The following is a 19,432-nucleotide window of genomic DNA, read 5'->3' on the forward strand; positions in this document are numbered from 1 at the left end:
TAGTTTTAGCTATTTTAGGAGGATATCTGTGTTTGCAGGTGACTATTACTGTGCATAATTATTAGGCAACTTGACAAAAAACAAATATATACCTATTTAAATTATTTATTTTCACCAGTGAAACTAATATAACATCTCCGCATTCACAAATATACAGTTCTGACATTCAAAAACAAAACAAAAACAAATCAGTGACCAATATAGCCACCTTTCTTTGCAAGGACACCCAAAAGCCTGCCATCCATGGATTCTGTCAGTGTTTTGATCTGTTCACCATCAACATTGCGTGCAGCAGCAACCACAGCCTCCCAGACTCTGTTCAGAGAGGTGTACTGTTCTCCCTCCTTGTAAATCTCACATTTGATGATGGACCACAGGTTCTCTATGGGGTTCAGATCGGGTGAACAAGGAGGACCTGTCATTAGTTTTTCTTCTTCTAGACCCTTTCTTGGCAGCCACGCTGTGGAGTACTTGGACGCGTGTGATGCAGCATTGTCCTGCATGAAAATCATGTTTTTCTTGAAGGATGCAGACTTCTTCCTGTACCACTGCTTGAAGAAGGTGTCTTCCAGAAACTGGCAGTAGGACTGGGAGTTGAGCTTGACTCCATCCTCAACCCAAAAAGGCCCCACAAGCTCATCTTTGATGATACCAGCCCAAACCAGTACTCCACCTCCACCTTGCTGGCGTCTGAGTCGGACTGGAGCTCTCTGCCCTTTACCGATCCAGCCACGGGCCCATCCATCTGGCCCATCAGGACTCACTCTCATTTCATCACTCCAGTGATGTTGCAGCTCTGAAATATGGCAAAACTGGTGGCAAGTGGCATCTTGGCAGCTGCACCATTTACTTTTCTCAGTTCATGGGCAGTTATTTTGCGCTTTGGTTTTTCCACATGCTTCTTGAGACCCTGTTGACTATTTTTAATGAAACACTTGATTGTTCGATGATCACGCTTCATAAGCTTGGCAATTTTAAAAGGGGTGCATCCCTCTGCAAGATATCTCACTATTTATGACTTTTCAGAGCCTGTCAAGTCCTTCTTTTGACCCATTTTGCTAAAGGAAAGGAAGTTGCCTAATAATTATGCACACCTGATATTGGGTGTTGATGTCATCAGACCACATCCCTTCTCATTACAGAGATGGACATCACCTAAAATGCTTAATTGGTAGTAGGGTTTCGAGCCTATTATACAGCTTGGAGTAAGACAACATGCATAAAAAGGACGATGTGGTCAAAATACTCATTTGCCTAATAATTCTGCACTCTCTATATAGGCATACAATGGGTTAATCCATTGCACAATACTATTTCCTTTTCACAGCATTGAAACAGTGAGTTTCACTGTGGACTATAATGACTCCTCAGCTGCTTAGTGATATTATTGATCTGTGGAACATTGTTACTTTTTCTGATCCAGAAAAACTGAACACAGAAAAGCAACGCAGTGAGGCGGCGCTCTGCTCCATTGTTTTAAAGGGGAACCCGTTTCTAATGAGTGAAGCTAAACTAACTTCTGTCTGGAAACACTCCGTCTGAATAAGCAGGACATTCTTGAGATGTTTGTGTCTCCAAAACACTCGGGGAGTTTAAAGAGGATGTTCTAAAGGTCTAAAATGAAGAAGACATTTCAAGCATTCAAATCAAGGTAAGACATTTGTTTTTAATGTTGTTACATACATAAACTTAGTAAAATGAAGGATTTGAAAACTAAAGTTTGACCGTCAGTATTTTTTTCGCAAAAAAAATATCTTGTATTAAACTGATTCGGCATTTGACATTTTTAAAACAGAACCTTACCATCAAAAGTCAAATGTTCAGCACCACTACGAGTTTTCAAAGAACCATCATGAATCGTTGGGAAAATGTGAAGGATTTACCTCTCGTTGTTTTTGTTTTTTCAACTACAAAAACGATCATTTGCGTGAGCTTCAGCTGTGCCTCTTTCTCGCCACTAGAGGTCAGTATTGAATTAAAACCCCAGCACTCACCTTCACCGAACGTTTTGAACTGGTGTCAAGTGAGCCCTCTCTGGAATACGGCGTGCGACTTTAATACAATCATTACGGTAGCAGCAAGAAAGGCTTCATTTCAAAGTGAGAGTAAAGCGTTTCCACAGAATCATTTCACTTCTCACTTATAGTATCCTTTGTTGTACTTTTACCCACAAAGTTTCACTCTAATCTGATGTAGTATTTTGTAGTACTGCCCTGTAGAAATTGTGTTCTTAAGTTAAATGACTCTGTGGAAACTAGGAGATTTCATTTTATGAGTATTTTAAATTTGTGTTTTTTTTTCGTTTAAGTACATTTCTACAGGGCAGTACTACAAAATACCACATCAGATCTGAGTGAAACTTTGTGGGTGACATAACAAGAAGGTATACTCTAAGTGAGAAGTGAAATGATTCTGTGAAAACTAGGAGTTTTCATTTTATGAGTTTTTTAAAACTGTAGTTTTTTTTCGCTTAAGTACCCAATTTTAACAGGGCAGTACAACAAAATACTACACCAGATCTGAGTGAAACTTTGAGGGTAAGAGTACATGAAAGGATGCTATAAGTGAGAAGTGAAATGATTCTGTGTGAACCAGGAGGTACCCCTTACTCTCACTTTGAAATGAAGCCTTTCTTGCTGCTACCGTAATGATTGTATTAAAGTCGCACGCCGTATTCCAGAGAGGGCTCACTTGACAGCAGTCTAACGAGAGCGTGCTGGCTTGACACCAGTCATTTTGATAACTTTCTTTACATGGAATTTATCCTTAAACGATTTAACCCGTTAACACCTGAGGCGTTGCTGGTGACGCTTTAACACGAAAATCTTTAAAATCCTTCAGAATCTGCTGGGATGATCGTGTTAATGGTTGAAAGGTTACAGTAAATCAAAGAACATAAACATTGGAGCTCCAGAGTTAAAAGAGGAGCTTGACTAACATAAACTGGCCTCTCAAGATGTGTAGGAGCAAACCTGCACCAAGCTCCTCCCACAGGACAGAGAGCTCTCTATCGCTGAAGATATATTGATCGATTGGTTTATTTTGAGCTATTTATAAAAAGAGCAAAAGACAGTAAAAATACAGATATATCAGATCTACTGTATGGGATTGATTATACCATAAATTGATTAGAAACTTTAAAGGAAATGATCTTCTTGACATTATAATTGCTCTTAATGCTGATATTAATATATGCATGTGTGGGGTTTCTCCAGGGACTCCAAAGACATGCTTCATAGGTTAACTGGTTACTCAGTGTCCCTGGGTGTTCATGTGTGAGTGTGTGTGATAGACTTGTAACCTGTCCACCAGAAAGCCTTTTGACCTCATTCAGTCCTCTCATTTCAGTACTGAGTCTACAGGTTCTCTGATCTCCTTGATTTGATGGATGTTTGAACATTGTTTGATCTTGTTACGTAACCTGTTCCAGAGTTCACTAAAGATGGTTTCCACACTACACAATAGTGAAAACAACACTTCATTCACTTTTTTGTTGTTGCATGAAAATGTGCCAAACTGAACACGACTAACAGCACAGCATTTCCACGTCAGTGCGTTCTCCTCAGATCTTACTGTTGTGGTCCCAGTCATCTGAATCCCTGTTCTTAGGCTCACCTCTCCAAACTGGTTATGTTGTGAAGCCTCATGGTTTGGACACAGACACACAAAAACATACAACTCATGTTCTTCCACTTACCTATGACTTTGCAGGAACAGGAGTCTAAGCAAAGATTACCAGATTTTTTTCTCCTCTCTGTATGTATCTATATGTATCGACTTATACAATCTTGATGAAAAAAAAACAACTTTGACTGAACCTGGAGTCAGAAAGCATTCAGGATGCAAAGAAAATGTTAGGATCATTCAAAGAATAGAAAAGTGAAACAACCTCAGAGCTAAAGTCAGAATCCAGGTGTAGAAACTTGCTAGCATAAACTTTCACAGCTCTACTTCCAACCAGCAATACATTACTTCAAATTGTGGTTCAAAAGTAATCAATTACTTTAAAATATCACTCTCTAAAACTGTAATGGATTACAGAAATCCTGTATTACTTCAAAGTAACACAATTCAAACACAACATGTGATGTTCCAATATGGAGTAATGACTTTTTGGTAAGTTAAAGGGCGGGAAACCTCCTTGGAGTTACAACAGCCTGTTTCAGTCGTTTTAGTTCATAAAATTAAAGTTTAAACTATCCACTCTATTAAAAAAAAAAGAAGAGAGGCCCTGTACGGGGAACCTAAGGCCTGTGCGCCTCAGAAAAACTACAGTGGACTGCCTGAATAACTGCAGCCCTCTATCAAAAAACCTCTGTGAATAGAAGGACCAAACTGAGCTGCAAATGGAGAACGGTCGTGTTCTGTGGAAACTGATGGGAAGTTTAGCTCTGACACACCTGAGGTTTGTAGAATCTCTGAAGACAGCACATCCACTCATGTCCATCAGGGCAGCAACCTGAGCATCAGAGTGTAACAACAGACCAAGCACTCAAACAGCACAATGGAGTCCAATCACTCGGACTCTGGTAGTCAACTGTCACTGCTGTCAGGAAACTGAGCTGCTCAAGGGTTATAAGAAATTGGTGCTGCTGGAGGAGTAAAAATGAGAAGGGATAGAAAATAATCTGCTGTGTTTTTATACTTAAGAATGGCTGCATGAGAGCTGGTGAAATGTGAGCATCCATCCTGGAAGCTTATCAAGAGCAAAAACACCAAAGGAGGATGAGAACGGAGCTCTGACTGCAAAGCCTTCTCAGTTCCTGTTAACCTGGTAGACGGGGAGATCCGTGCAGTACTTCCTGCCAAATCTGCATTCTCCCCCTACCCCTCCAGCTTTTCCCTACCCCTACATTTAGTCCCCCGAGCAGAGACTTATGGAAAAATAATGTCTTCAAGTTTGGATGACACTACCCCTCATCTACATTAGTGTAGCTACCAGCACTCAGAAAATACACAGCGTCAGTTTTATCAGTTTAAGAAGATTTTTCTTACATTAATATGTAAAGTTCTGAGCCTCAGAACAGATCCACGTAAAGAAATGTGGAGGGATTCGCAGTCCTTACCTCTTTCCCTTAAAAAACAAGTTCAGACACGGTCAAAGCTTCCGATGCTCCGACAGTTGGAGGGAACGGAGAAGCCGCAGGGGTCAGGGAAGAGTTGGGATTCGGCCTAACAGCAACCTCTTCAGTAGCATATACAAAATGAGAACTTCTGAACCAGTAATATAAAAGCATCAAATAAATCCGATCATTTCAACATTTCTGAGTTTAATAATGAGATCTTTTTTTGTCTGATTTCTAAAATGACAGTTGATCAGATTTTGCCAGAATCTTTCATGTAAACCCACCAAACAAATAAACAACAATAAACAGCCCAAAGTGGGAGCAACCCAACAAGTTCCTGAATGGTTCTGGCTGCAGCAGTGGCTAAGATTTACTCCATTACATTACCTTCAGCAGAATCCAAATGCTTCCCTAATTCCTTCCAGTAGGAGGGGGGGATTTGGAGGGGTAGGGGTGTCTGAAATTGTTCTTTCTTTTGGGGGTGTAACCTGTAGGGACTTTTGACTGCAGATGGTCCTCCACCATGATAGTGATCCACGTCACACTGTGCTGCAGAGCAGAAACATTTCTCCATGCGGGTGTGCTCTGAAGCACAGACGTTTACATTTAAATCTAATTCATGACTTTTTGTTTTAGCATGACTGTTAAAGTCACAAAACTCATGTTGTTTTCTATTTCCGAGCACTGGCAGCCATGTGCTAACACATAGACGACCAGTGACGACTGATGATGTCATCAGGGGGTGGAGTCAACCAGTTTTGAAGACTCTGGCTATGTCCAAATTCCTTCACTACTCACCATACATTGGTTTGCCATTTCATAGTGCTGTCTGAATCTGCAATTCCAAAATCAAGTGCCCTAAAAAAATTCCCAGAAGTCTTTGCAAAAAAACAGTGTGCATCAGTGCTTACTACTTTGGCAAATATAAACCACAATGCATTACAGTTAAACAATTTTATATAAAAAATGTGTTTAAATGTAATTTTTTTAATAAACATTTCAACATTTTCATCATCAGAACACAGTGGAGTCACAAACAGATGTGATGAAATACTTGTTTTAACTTTACTCTGTGAAACAAGTGAAGTTACTTGCCATTAAAAAAAAAGAGTAGAGAGCATTGTGTCCAAACGGCTTTTAAAATCCAGGTCACTAAAGCCCTGCCCCATGTAGGTTTTTGGTATTTCGGACAGGAATTCTGATAGAGTCCAGATCTCTCCACTTGAAGCGCTAAATGTGGAAGCCGTAGGGGAAGGATTCAGATTCAGCCTTAAGGTCCTTTTGGAAGCATAGTATCAATAATGGTGCAATCACACCGAACGCAGCAGGCGGGGCAGAGGTGTCAAGTTTCATTGTTAAGTCAATGTAAAGACACAATTTGACAGTTTGTGATTTAGGCATTGAGTGCAGCTCAACGAGGATGACGAGATACGTACACCAGTCAGGGACTCAACTTGGGCGGCTTGATGCCAGGACTTGGTCTGGATCTTCCATCCATTTTCTTAACCCTCTGGGGCTGCAGGGTTTCCGGAGACTGTCCCAGTTACTGTTGGGTGAAGGCGGGATACACCCTGGACGGATTGTCAGCTCGTCACAGAGTTCACTGAGCTGGATGGATGGCTGAATAGCCAGCCGCCCGGTGGATAGCTTAGCTAGCTAGTGAGCTCTGCTCCCCAGGCTCCGGAGGAGCTCATAGCTGTCGCTGCTTTCCAGGCACCTGGCAGATCTATCAAGGTCTACTGTCCCTGCTGCAGGTCCGGGGCAGCGGCACTTGCTCTGCTTGCCCGCCAGTGGTTAGCTGCCTAGAGGCATAGGAATGCGCTGCGAGTGTCGTAGCACCGCTCTACACCGCTCCATACACAGCTCTAGCTACATGAGCTTATGATGTTTTTCTTATTTTCATCAAGACGATAATAAAAAGATCCCCCAGTTTTATTTTTATTTCCCCCCTCTATGGTTAAAGCTCAAACTGGACCAGAGACAGGCAGAAGTAACGTTTAAAACGGCGCTCAGCACACAGAACCCAGAGAAACTGAAAGATCTGGTGAGAACAACCACAGCGATGTGCTTGTCGGTGCCTCTGTAGAGCTCTCCAAAACACATAAACCCAAGATACCTGCTCAACATCATCCATGATGTGACAACAAATGAATTCCAGAACAACTTTGATGGTTACTCTGAGACAGGGACGTCAAGGCCATAAGCAGCAACTTTGAAGCACGTCAAAAGAGAGGCGGCAGATGCCAATTTGACACTCCTGCTGATTCTGATGTGAATGCAGCATCTGAGTCGTTTTACTGCACCAAACTTGCTCCCGTTACTTGAGTATATTTATTTTGAGGAAGTGCTCTTACCCAGCTGCACTGGACTGTTTTCAACTTATAACTATCACTTGTTTGTAAAATATTTATTTTTGAAGTATGCACGATAATATTGATACAACATTTGTAAAATAAAAGACGCTTTCTGGGTTTGCCAGTATAAAGACTTCTCCTGGCCTGCCAATATTATTCAGCTTTCAGCAAACAGAGGGTCAACCAAATTTAAATCAACACAAAATTTGCCATAAACTAAAAAAAAAAAAAAAATCAGACGGGACTTTGTGTTTATGTTTCACAAAGATAAAGGATTTTGCAGAACTCTGATCATATCTCAGCCCCCCCCCCCAAATCAGCATTACACAAATCTGCAAACAAATGAAATATTGTGCACCTCTGCTTCAACCCACACATCAATGAAAGTCCTCTCAAACTTTCTTCTCTCAGTTCAGAACTTCAAATGTTAATATCTGGAAATACCAAAGTGCAAAGTTTATTTTTTAGTCTTGGATAAGGCTTATTCAGTTAGTCCTGTTAACTCTTTAACACCCGAGGCCTTGTCTGTGATGCTTTAGCACAAAATCTTTATTCTACTGTAACTTTTTAACCCTTAACACGATCATTCCAGTAGATTGTGAAGGAGAAAAGCAGCCCGCTTTTCTCCTTCACAATCTACTGGAATGATCATGTTAACCGTTGAAAAGCTACACTAAATCAAAGAACATAAACACTGGAGCTCTGGTGTTAAAGGATTAAGCAGTACTTGAGTTGATTCTTTAGCAGTTTTGCTTTTACTTTTTAGCGTACAGGATCTGGATAATCTGCCCATCTCTCTGTGTGTGCTAAATCATCCTGACAGGAGCTGAGCTGCAGCCAAAAAATCTTCATGTTTGACAGTTTTGTTTTTTATAAGCTTCCACAAAATCCTCAGAGACCACGCCCCTCTTCCAATGATAACATTTTACCAACTGTGTCCAGACTCCTTGATTTATAAATGTCACACTCTGTATATTCTGCTGATTTCAGGACAACAAAACTTCACAATGAGTCTTTCCTCACTATGAAGGAGCTGAACAGCAACACAACGCTGACACAGACGGCACAGAGCAAAGATACTGTTGTGTCTTTAGAAGAGATATACATAGTCAGTGATATCCAAAGGTTTGTTATTATCTGGTCTTTACAGCAGCTAAACAGCTACAACATAAACAATAATATCCAACAGTGTGAAAGCTTATTGAAAGCCATAATTTAAGATAATCCAGAGATGAAATAAAATAGCTAACAAATGTTTCTTTAATAAATAAATGACTAAATAAATATTTTTCTGTACAACCAAAAGGAGCTTAAAAAAAAGAAGAAAAAAAAAACAGACCACATAAAAACATGCAAGCTATGCCGGGTAATGTGCCATCAAAGAGTTTCTCTAGGGCACAAGCCCATCTTCAGAGGGATGAAGGTCCATGGGAAGGGTCACCTTTCGAAGTTTTCCTCAAAGTAAACACAGTAGACGAATGTTTGGGATGTCTGGGCCCGGGACTGCGGCAGCCCTCCGTTTGTTTTGATCAGATAACTCTGTTAAATATGGCCCAAGAAAAGTAAACCCAAGAAAAGCTCAGCCTCAACTCTTTTTTTACAGTTGCATGGATGAAGGGGTTGTCATGGTAACGTGGATGCTTTTTTACAGCTTACTTTTTTATGTTTAAAATACACCTTTGTTTGAATGTTAACCTGTTTACATGCTAGCACGCTAGCACATAGTTGCTAACATGCTAATATGATAAGCCTGCTTTAAAAAATGTAATTCAATTCCTGTCGGATCAATCATCAGTTTCATCGTTGAGTTTTGGGGCAGCAGATCTGTCCGCTGAACTCATTAGCTTTTCCACACATGAAATCACTATCAGAACAGCTGCTAATATTTGAAGTGACATCTATCCCAAAACAAAAAACACCTTTTTCCATGTTTGTGTGGACAGAAGTGTTGGTGGTGCTCTGCTGTGAGCTGCTCTCAGAAAAGTGGCCTGATGACTGGTTATCAGACACTACAGCCACTTGACATGACTTCTCAGATCCTGCAGCGTGGATCAGTCAGAAGTGTTGCTCCACCTCAAAACATGAAGATGTGGGTTGAAAAAAAGACTCTTTGCTGCCTAATGACTCATTAAAGGACTAAACTCCTGATAGTTGTGTGATAATCAGCACACATTCAGCAATCTAAACAAGTTTCAAATCAGTAACTAGCCGTGATGTTTTAACAGTTAGATCAAGAGTTCATCAACGATCTTGACTTTGTAACTTTAGGCCGTCTGTGAACTCACCTGTAAGTTCTCCTCATCGTACCTCTGCTCACACCAGCAACATAAACAAGAACAAAACTGAGAACTTGCAAAAAGAAGCCAAATCACACATATCAGTCAAGCATGTGCCCCCCCAACAAAGAAAATGCCACTGTAAACAGATGTTTTCAAAAGGTTCTTTTTCTGGGTTAATCGTTCAGAATCCTGTAGACAGAAATCAGAAAAGCTGATGGAGTCCTGAAGAGAAGCTGAGAACTTCAAACTTCGGAGAAAAGGAGAGAAAGAGGTTTGTTTGAGTCATTTAGCATCTGATCTGCTTCTTCCTGGCCCCCCCATCTCAACCTGACCTCTTCCTGTGACCTCTTGAGAAGCAGTTCTGAAAGTGAGTCCTTGTGGTCTGGAGAGCATCGACAGAAAGTTTACGTCTGCGTAGGTCTGAACATCCGGACTGTTTCACCTCAGCTGGACGCCCTCACTGAAAACTCTGGAGATGGTCAGCTCTTGGGGCGGAAGCTTCTGTCAGACAAGACGTCGCATCAAGCTCCTTCACAGCATCCCTGTCCCTTCATCCTGAGGGGCCAGTGTGCCCCCGCATCAGCTGCTCTGCTACCTTCTGCCTGAGGATGAGTCTGTTCGATGGGCCAAGAAGGAAGACAAAGGCTCGAGGAGGGAGGGGTTACTTTGGTGGGAGCAGGGAGGATTCCAGAAAAAAACGGGCAAAGAGAAGGAGGAATTACATTAGTGCAGGGCGGGGGCTCTTATTCAATGACCATGCAGTGGGGCAGGTGCTGGGAGTAATATTTGAAGAGCTCTGCTGTTGCTCCAGGACAGTTAGTGAGCTCCAGCTCCTCCAGGTCGTGCAGCTGGATGAGACCGGACAGGCCAGTGGTGGTCAGAAGGGGGCAGCCTGACAGACACAGAAAGACACAGTTAGACCACAGATATTGGGGGGTGGGGGGTGAAAAGTAGGGTAACCAGACAGACTTCATCAAGGATGGGCCTGGTTCTTCCTTTTTTGTCAGGTGAATCATAAAATGTTTATTAATAAACAAACAATCATTGGGTGCACAGAATAAAAACACTTCAAGTTTTTCAATTGATTTAAAATTTGACCTGTACTTTTTTTATCCACATGTCTAACTCGTTTTAAAAAGAGACTAGCAATGGTTTGGACTCAGTAGCCATTCTCTTCTGCAGTGTTGGAACTAAAATGAAATCCGTTCATGTTACAGACATGCTCGCGTTCTTCGGGTCATGACCCAGAGCTCATGATCATAGGTGAGTAATGGAACAAAGATCGACCGCCCAACTGAGAGCTTGGCTTTCTGAGTCAGCTCTCTGTTCACCACAACAGACCGGTGCAGCGACCGCATCAACCATCTTCATCTCACGCTCCGATCTTCCCTCACTTGGGAAAAACATCCCAAGATACTTAGAGTGTATTCAGACTGGAAAAGTCATTCGGTCCAGATCGAGTCCTGAACTTTGGTCTGTATTCAGACTGCCGTCAAGTGGACTTTCCTGTTCCAGACCAAAAATTGCAAATAAAACCACATGACTAAAGATCTCCTCACTCGTTGGATAGAAATTATGAGGGCGGAGCAAAGCAAGGAGATAAGCAATAATGGAACTCTTAGGCTTTGCAATTCTTTTTTTCTGGATGGTTCACTTATTCCAACTTTATGTCTCTCTTACCATTTTGAACATCTGTATCAGGTTCAGCACTTTACTGCTGCTTTGGTACGGCGGAGGAATGCTGGAAGACGGTTACTAAGGACAAACTCTGATAAGTCTTTATAATATATAGATTGTCAGTAAAACAATGAGAATCAATGTGGATCATGTTAAAAGTTGTTTCACTAGCATTCATCTGAACACATCTCATGAGTTGCTGTGTCTCATCGTTGTGGTGTTATGGCATTGCTTTAAGACAATTCTGTTAGGCAACTACAAAGTTTTGAGGATGACATCACAGCCGTGCCGGGCATGTGTTGTGTAACAAGACACAGAAAAGTGAGTCAAGGCAGTTTTCAGCACTTGGACCCTTTTTTATGTCTGAAATAGTGACAGTTGTTGCTTTACATTTTCTGTGGCTCTTCAGTTGCTCCATTCCTATTCTGTTTACATCACGCCACAACCGGCTATAGTAGCCGTTTTGGTCCAGTACCGAGTCCGGACTGTATTCAGACTGAGGAAACTGAGCAAACCAGAGTTCACTCCAACTGGAAACAAACCGAAACCACTCTGACAGATGGGTCCATGATCCTGGTCCCGGATCAGGGTTCGCTTGGGAGCATTCAGACTGAAAGTTTGTTTGGGATTACTGGGGAAAACAAACTTGTCCAGTACAGAGTACACTCTTAACTGTTCTGGTCATCTGGACCCCACAAGACAGTGCGCTGAACTTTTTTTTATCATTGATTTTTGAGTTTCACTAATGTCCATGGCAGACATAAAATCCTGTCCACCTTTGTCATGGAAGGAATCACACATCAAGATGTGGGTGGAGTCATCTGGACCCCACAGAGGGGTAGGAGCACTCCAACCCCCCAGAGTCTCCAGTCTCCTGCACGTGTTTTCAGAAACAGAACTTTGGCAACAAGCAACTAAAAACCTCCAGTGGACCAAAGATGGAGCCTGGTGGGATACCAGAAGTCAGAGGGTGAGTGAGGGAGAAAAGCTCATGTGGGGAATGAGCTGGCGCATTAACATTCACAGAAAAGCTGCTCTGCCGTCTGATTTCTCTCTCACTTCTCAGTTCTCTCTAATCATGAGGATTTGATACATTTTCTAACTGCACTAAAAGAGCAACATTAAGAGAGCGGCTTTGACTTCATTCATCAACCATGAAAGCTGCAGGTTCTTATCTCACTATCTCCTAGCTTGGAATTGGTCACAATATGGAAAAAGACCAGAGCGACCGACAGTCCTACAAAACTCCTAACTTCTGCCAACCATCTCAATAAGAGATTAACATCATTTTCTTCTGCCCAAGAGACTTATTTCTTCAGTTTCAACTACAGCTAAATGAGAACCTTGTTTAGATCCTTGTAGAAATATTCAACTCAAACAGACAGATGGAGGAAGCTGATTGGCGGCAGTGATCCCTGAAGGGAAAGTTCAAAAGGAAAAAAAGAAGTTGCACCATTTTTACGTGATTGTTCAAGCTACTTCAAAGAGGTGCTCTGTTTGAGTGTTAAATGATAAAATAAATAAAATGAAAATAGGGGACAACCTGAATCTGTTTATTATATCACTCTCATTTCTAACAAATGTTTTTAATAAGTATCGAATCAGGACTCGCTATCGGCAGACACTCAATCAAATCACCCCTATCTGTCATATGAAAGTTCATGTCCAAATGTAACTACACTCAAAGTTCCCAAATCCTTCTCTTAAAAATGAAAAAGGGCTTGCTGTAATTTGTTTCCAGTTTTGTTTGTTCCTGCTTTGCTTCATACAGCTCATTAAAACAATGCAAACATGGAGGCATCTCCAGAATAAAAGTGACATCTGCAGGCACATGAGATCGTAGTTTCATGCTACAGATAGATCTAACAAACTGCAGCAGATTCACTTGGTGTAGGGGTTCAAATCAAACCAATCTTATTTTTTTTCTAGAGTCCTAAGAAATAAAATAAAAAACTGGAAGAAAATAATTTGATTTAAAATCCCTTTTCAATTAAAAAAAATTCAAATCTGATCCATCATTATGTTAATTAGTTAGCAAAAAACATTCTAAGAATTCACATATTGTGCATCATACACACATTATTCTTAAGGTTTTGCTATTCTGCTGCATGCTATTCTTTGTACAACAGTTTGTGTTCTGCGTGGTAATTGCCTGGAGACCTTGTCCATCAAACTCTTCTGAGTCTTTGTTTTCATTCAAAAAACTGCACTTATTTTTCAATGGAGGTTTGAACTTTGAGAGTTTAAACTAAAGAGAACTTGGGAAATGATAAAGTTTGTCTGAAAAAATGTATAAAAATGTGTAGTGAGGAGTTTTACAGCCTTAAAGTCTCACTCAACTATATTTTTAGCAAAAAGAGTTCCCACTGGTCTTTTAATCATGATTATGCTTTTTTATCCCCTCCAAAAAATGTTGTTTCTTAGACACATTCACTGCACAGTGCTAATATCCCATCATCCCGTTTGTTTTCACAGTCTCCTGCTAGCTTACAACCACGAGCTAACATCAGTACAACAACAATGGAGAGAAATATAATTTCTATCCAGCCGTCCAGTTCTTATCCATATTCCAGCTCAGACCACGGAAACAAAGACGTTCATGGATCTATTGTCTGCAGGTGGAAGATCAGAATGGGGTGGAGCAGGAAGTTGTTGCATCACAACTGACAGCTTTTTCAAACGACGGGTTTTTATCTTCTTCTGATACACAATGATTTGAATAAAGAAATACCGTTTTAATCTTCACTTCTTTTACAGTGTAAGCTGTATGTCCTCCATCATGAAAAAAGCTCCAAGAACATGTTAAAAAATCACCAAAAACACCATTTTCACCGGAGTGACTCTTTCAAACACCTGTGGATTATTGTGGCTCATTTTTTGAACATAACGTCTGCCATGAACAAGAGAACACTGCGTGAGCAGGTCATCTGCAGCCTGCAGCTCATCACTGACATTTGTATTAAAGCCTAACAAACGAAACAGCAGATAGCATACCTGCAAGCGACAGTAAGCGAAGACTTCTCATTCCAAACAAATGCTGCAGTCCAAAATCCTGAACCTGCAAAACAAAAATCTGTCATGTATGGGCTCAAAATATATTGTTGCTTTGTGGACGTGTTCCTGTGGTGTTTTGTTTATCTTAAGTGTTTGTGTTTTTTGAAAAAGTTCATTTTTTGAAAATAAGTAAATAAATTGTGCATTATTTTTTTTAAATTTAGTATTGTGTTGCTGAAGAAGGAGTCCTATCAGGCCTGGCTGGCTTGTGGTTCTCCAGAGGCAGCTGACAGGTACCGACAGTCTAAGCGAGCAGCAGTCCGGGCTGTTTTGGAGGCAAAAACTCAGTCCTGGGAGGAGTTTGGTGAGGCCATGGAGAAGGACTATCGGTTGGCCTCAAAGAGATTCTGGCAAACCATCCGGCGTCTCAGGAGGGGAAAGCAGTTTTCTGCAGGCACCGTTTTCGGTGCAGGTGGGGATCTGCTGACCTCAACTGGGGACATTGTCGGGCGGTGGAAGGAATACTTTGAGGATCTCAACCCTGCTGACACGCCTTCTGTTGAGGAAGCAGAGGCTGAGGACATTGGGGTGGAACTGTCCATCACCCAAGCTGAGGTCACTGAGGTAGTCAAAGATCTCCTCTGTGGCAAGGCTCCGGGGGTGGATGAGGTTCGCCCTGAGTACCTCAAGTCTCTGGATGTTGTAGGAGTGTCTTGGCTGACACAGCTCTGCAGCATAGTCGAACCTCAGATTCAAGAACAACAGTGCAGTTTCCGGCCTGGTCGTGGAACAGTGGACCAGCTCTGCACCCTCTCCAGGGTACTGGAGGGTTCTTGGGAGTTCCCTCATCCAGTCCATATGTGTTTTGTGGATTTGGAGAAGGCGTTCGACCGCGTTCCCCGTGGTGTCCTGTGGAGGGTGCTCTGGGAGTATGGGGTCCGGGGAGCATTACTCAGGGCTGTCCGGTCTCTGTACGACCGGAGCAGGAGCTTGGTTCACATGGCCGGCAGTAAGTCAGACCTGTTTCCGGTGCATGTTGGACTCCGGCAGGGCTGCCCTTTATCACCGGTTCTGTTCATAGTCTTTATGGACAGAATTTCTAGGCGCAGCCAGGGGCCGGAGGGGATCTGGTTTGGGGACCACAGGATTTCCTCTCTGCTCTTTGCAGATGATGTTGTTTTGTTGGCTCCATCAAGCCAGGACCTCCAGGATGCATTGGAGCGGTTTGCAGGCGAGTGTGAAGCGGGTGGGATGAGGGTCAGCACCGCTAAGTCTGAGGCCATGGGTCTCGACCAGAGAAAGGTAGTTTGTCCTCACAGTGGGTGGAGTGCTCCTACCTCAGGTGGAGGAGTTTAAACATCTTGGGGTCTTGTTCACGAGTGAGGGAAGATCGGAGCGCGAGATCGACAGGCGGATTGGAGCATCTGCTATTATGCGGTTGCTGCACCGGTCCGTTGTGGTGAAAAGAGAGCTGAGCCAGAAACCAACGTTCTCAATTTACCGGTCGATCTTCGTTCCAGTACTCACCTATGGTCATAAGCTCTGGGTCGTGACCGAAAGAACGAGATCCCGACTACAAGCGGCTGAAATGAGTTTTCTCTGGAGGGTGGCTGGGCGCTCCCTTAGAGATAGGATGAGAAGCTCGGTCACCCGGAGAGAGCTCGGAGTAGAGCCGCTTCTCCTCCACATCGAGAGGAGCCAGTTGAGGTGGTTCGGGCATCTGATCCGGATGCCTCCTGGACGCCTCCCTGGTGAGGTGTTCCGGGCATGTCCCACTGGGCGGAGGCCCAGGGGAAGACATAGGACACGCTGGAGAAACCATGTTTTTCGGCTTGCCTGGGAACGCCTCGGGGTCCCCCCAGAGGAGCTGGAGGAAGTGGCCGGGGAGAGGGAAGTCTGGGCATCTTTGCTTAGACTGCTGAACCCGCGACCCGGTCCCGGATGAGCGGAAGAAGATGGATGGATGGATGGATTGTGTTGTGTCTTATATTTGTGTTTTAAGTATTATCTTGTATTTACTGTTTGTCTATGATTCACAGTTACGTTGCTTGATTCTGTTTTGTTGTGTTAAAAGTCTCACTCTGATCATCTTCTGATCTTTTTTCAAAGCGTTTCCTGTCGTCTTTGAATTCATATTATGTTGTTTTTAGGTAAAACCAAAAAAACGGTAATTTTATAGACCACCGTTTCTGCAGAGTTCTGAATTGTGGACGGAACTGTTGCTGTGAAGTAAGCCCACTTCCCATCATCCATCTGTTTACACTCCCTCCCCCTCGCTTACAGCCCCTCACAACCCCAACCTGACACTATTGGTGCAACAAAAGAGGTGACCAATATCAGAGTGATCCATCTGTAGTTTTATCCAGATTCCAGCTTAGTCGAGGGTGGCTGTGGTGCGGGGGTAGAGTGGCTGGCCTCTAGCTGGAAATCGCAGGTTTGGGTCCCGACCTGAGGCCTCATGTGTCGAAGTGTCCTTGGGCAAGACACTGAGCCTCATGTTGCTCCTGATAGCTGCAGCTGGTCAGCAGCAGAGTGTGAATGTGTGTCCACGGGTGAATGGGACTGTGACTGTAGAGTGCTTTGGACTTTCTGAGAATGTAGTGAAGTGCCACACAATGATAGTTATGTTTAGTAGTTTGCTTTATGTACTGTAAATGGGGTACCCCTTTGCTGTTTGTGTTCCTAATTGTATGCCAGTGTTGTGTTACTTGACTTGTTCATTTTTTGCTTTATGTTTTAGTTGTTAAATTATAACTTTTCATGGTTATCTTTCCTAGATGTATTTTTTTTCTTGGTTGTATTTTATAATTGTGTTTTATGGTTGCATTTCATGGTCATGCTTTAGAGTTGTGTTTTGTTGCTTGACTTCATGGTTGTATTCTATTTTTAAGATTTGGAGTTGTACTTTGTTGTTTGGCTCATAGTTTTCTTTTATAGTTTTGTTGTAATTTTGTTTTGTTTTTTTTCTTCCCAGTTGCAGTATAAGGTTGTTATAAAGGCTGATATTATTTTGTTGTTCTACACGGCTGTTTCTCTTAGTATTTGGTCATTTTCTGCGTGATTATTTAGTACCTGACAGCACCAGCGGAGATAAAGGCTCTTCAGAGATGACATAGTGGACAGGTAGCCCAGCCCGGTGTCCGTGATCCGCACACATCTGCAGACAAGTAAACACAACATCACAAAAACTGGATTTTTCCATTTTAAAAGTTACGTTTAAAAATGCAGACTGCATATAACATGGCCAGAATCAAGAGTGTATTTCCCCTAATTTATATGTTACTGGTGTGTTTTACTGGCAAAATAATATAAAGACAATTGGTTTTGTTTGAAAATTCATTCAATTTCAGAAAGAAATGAACACATTATTCCTGATTTGTCTGCCTTATTTGAACTTTAGCTGAATGCTAATTATCTGCATTAAAAGTTTCCTTATAAAATCATTTTAAAGGCTACAATATCAGTTATGTCCCCATGCTGATGCTGTAATTAAGAGCATGTGCTTAATAACTTGCAAGTAAAAGGCTCAAATTGACGAGTCAGTCCTGTCAACACGGTGCAGCTCTCCCCACCTCTGTGTCTCTAATGCTCATAATCCCATCTGCAGAAAAAAACTATTGGTATCTGTGTGTCTGGATCTGTAAGAGTCTTAGCATAGATCTGTTTGTAATGAAAGTGTTATACATAGAATAGGATGCATTGTCCTAAATTTACTTGAGACCAAACATAATCACAAAATGACAAGGGAGCCACAGTTACAGAAACACCTCTAGAATACGACCACTCCTATGTTTTCTTTTTTTTTTTTTGTAAAACTGATGTTTTAAAGTGGAATGGTTTTGTAAATATTCTCAACAGAGTTCAGAAAGGGATGTGTTTAATGTATCTGCTGGAGTCTTTCTGAGATTTTTATACAATTTTTGTCTCCACAGATAACATGCAGCTTCAAAACAGATAGCCCACCGGTAGTCCCCAAAAAACGGAATTCATCATTCAGAAGAGACCCTGCGTCTGTGGGGATGGGGAGCTATCTAAACCACTCTGAAATAGACATGGGGAGAAGCAAGAGGTGCTTCGAGTAAAACCAGATAGCTATATTCTCTTCCAGACATATCCCACCATGATCTCATCATCAGTCCTGAAACTACACAATAAACACAGAAGCAGCAGCTGTTGTCTCCTTGATTTTGGTTTTAGTTTTAGTTTCTCTTTCTAATAAATATCTCAAACGTTTTTAGTTACTCTTTAACTTCTACAAGGTTTTTGGATCTGGATTTAGAGAGCTGATCTGCTATGAAGTCTATCACTTCATGACTGAGATGATCTCCTCTTCTTTTCAATTCAATTTTATTCATATAGCCCAATATCACAAAACAAAAGCTAACTGCTAAGCTAAGCAGACTAAATAAAACGGGTTATTCCTGTCCTTAGACCCTCCCTCCCACTAAGAAAAAACTCCTAAAAAACCTGATTCAGGAAAAAAAGGACTTTGTTTGAGTGTGTCACGGTCTGCTCTTTGTTGTACAGACCACGTCTTGATCACTCCTAGCACTGACCTGTCCAGCACCAGTTCTTCCAGTTTGTGCAAATCGCAGGCGATATACTCCAGGGCCATGTCAGTGATCCGAGGGCACCAGGACAGATCCAGGCTGCGCAGCTTCCGCAGGTTCTCAGCCACCAGCTCCACACCATCATCTGTGATCTTGGAGCAGCCAGACAAACTGAGGGCGGTGAGGTTGGGGAGGCTGTGAACCATGTTCACCACTCCATGATTGGTGATCTCCCAACATGACTGAAGTCGCAGAGTGTGGGTGGTGTAGCCCTACAAATGCAATTTAGACATTTTGTTACGAACAGAAAGTGTTACTTCACTGAAAAGGGAGCAGGAGTGAAGCTAGGAGATCACCTGCTTGGCTGTAAAGTAGGCCATGGCAGTGTCAGTGACGTGGTAGGCCTGAAGGCTCAGCTCGGAGAGGTTGGGCAGGAGCTGGGAGATGGCAGCGATAGCGTCGTCTGCCACGTTGATACAGTCACTGACGCTCAGAGAAGTGAGTCTGGCATT

The 19,432-nt window shown here is 42.3% G+C and overlaps 1 protein-coding gene and 1 long non-coding RNA gene across 2 annotated transcripts; one reads left to right on the forward strand and one right to left on the reverse strand.

Annotated features, from left to right (window-relative positions):
* Positions 1-1,205: 1,205 nt before the first annotated feature.
* On the forward strand, positions 1,206-18,539 carry LOC118598124. Its single transcript, XR_004947224.1, has 2 exons — positions 1,206-1,651; positions 18,303-18,539. It is a non-coding gene; the product is annotated as an uncharacterized LOC118598124 (long non-coding RNA).
* On the reverse strand, positions 7,458-19,432 carry LOC112157958 (F-box/LRR-repeat protein 16; the record flags this gene model as incomplete). The annotated part of the gene is given in 5 exon segments (XM_024291082.1): positions 7,458-10,591; positions 14,371-14,434; positions 17,443-17,527; positions 18,927-19,192; positions 19,277-19,432. Coding segments are annotated over 5 exon segments (720 nt in total), but the record flags the coding sequence as incomplete, so codon positions are not given.

This window comes from Oryzias melastigma, linkage group LG24 (genome assembly GCF_002922805.2).
Source record: "Oryzias melastigma strain HK-1 linkage group LG24, ASM292280v2, whole genome shotgun sequence".
NCBI lineage: Eukaryota > Metazoa > Chordata > Actinopteri > Beloniformes > Adrianichthyidae > Oryzias > Oryzias melastigma.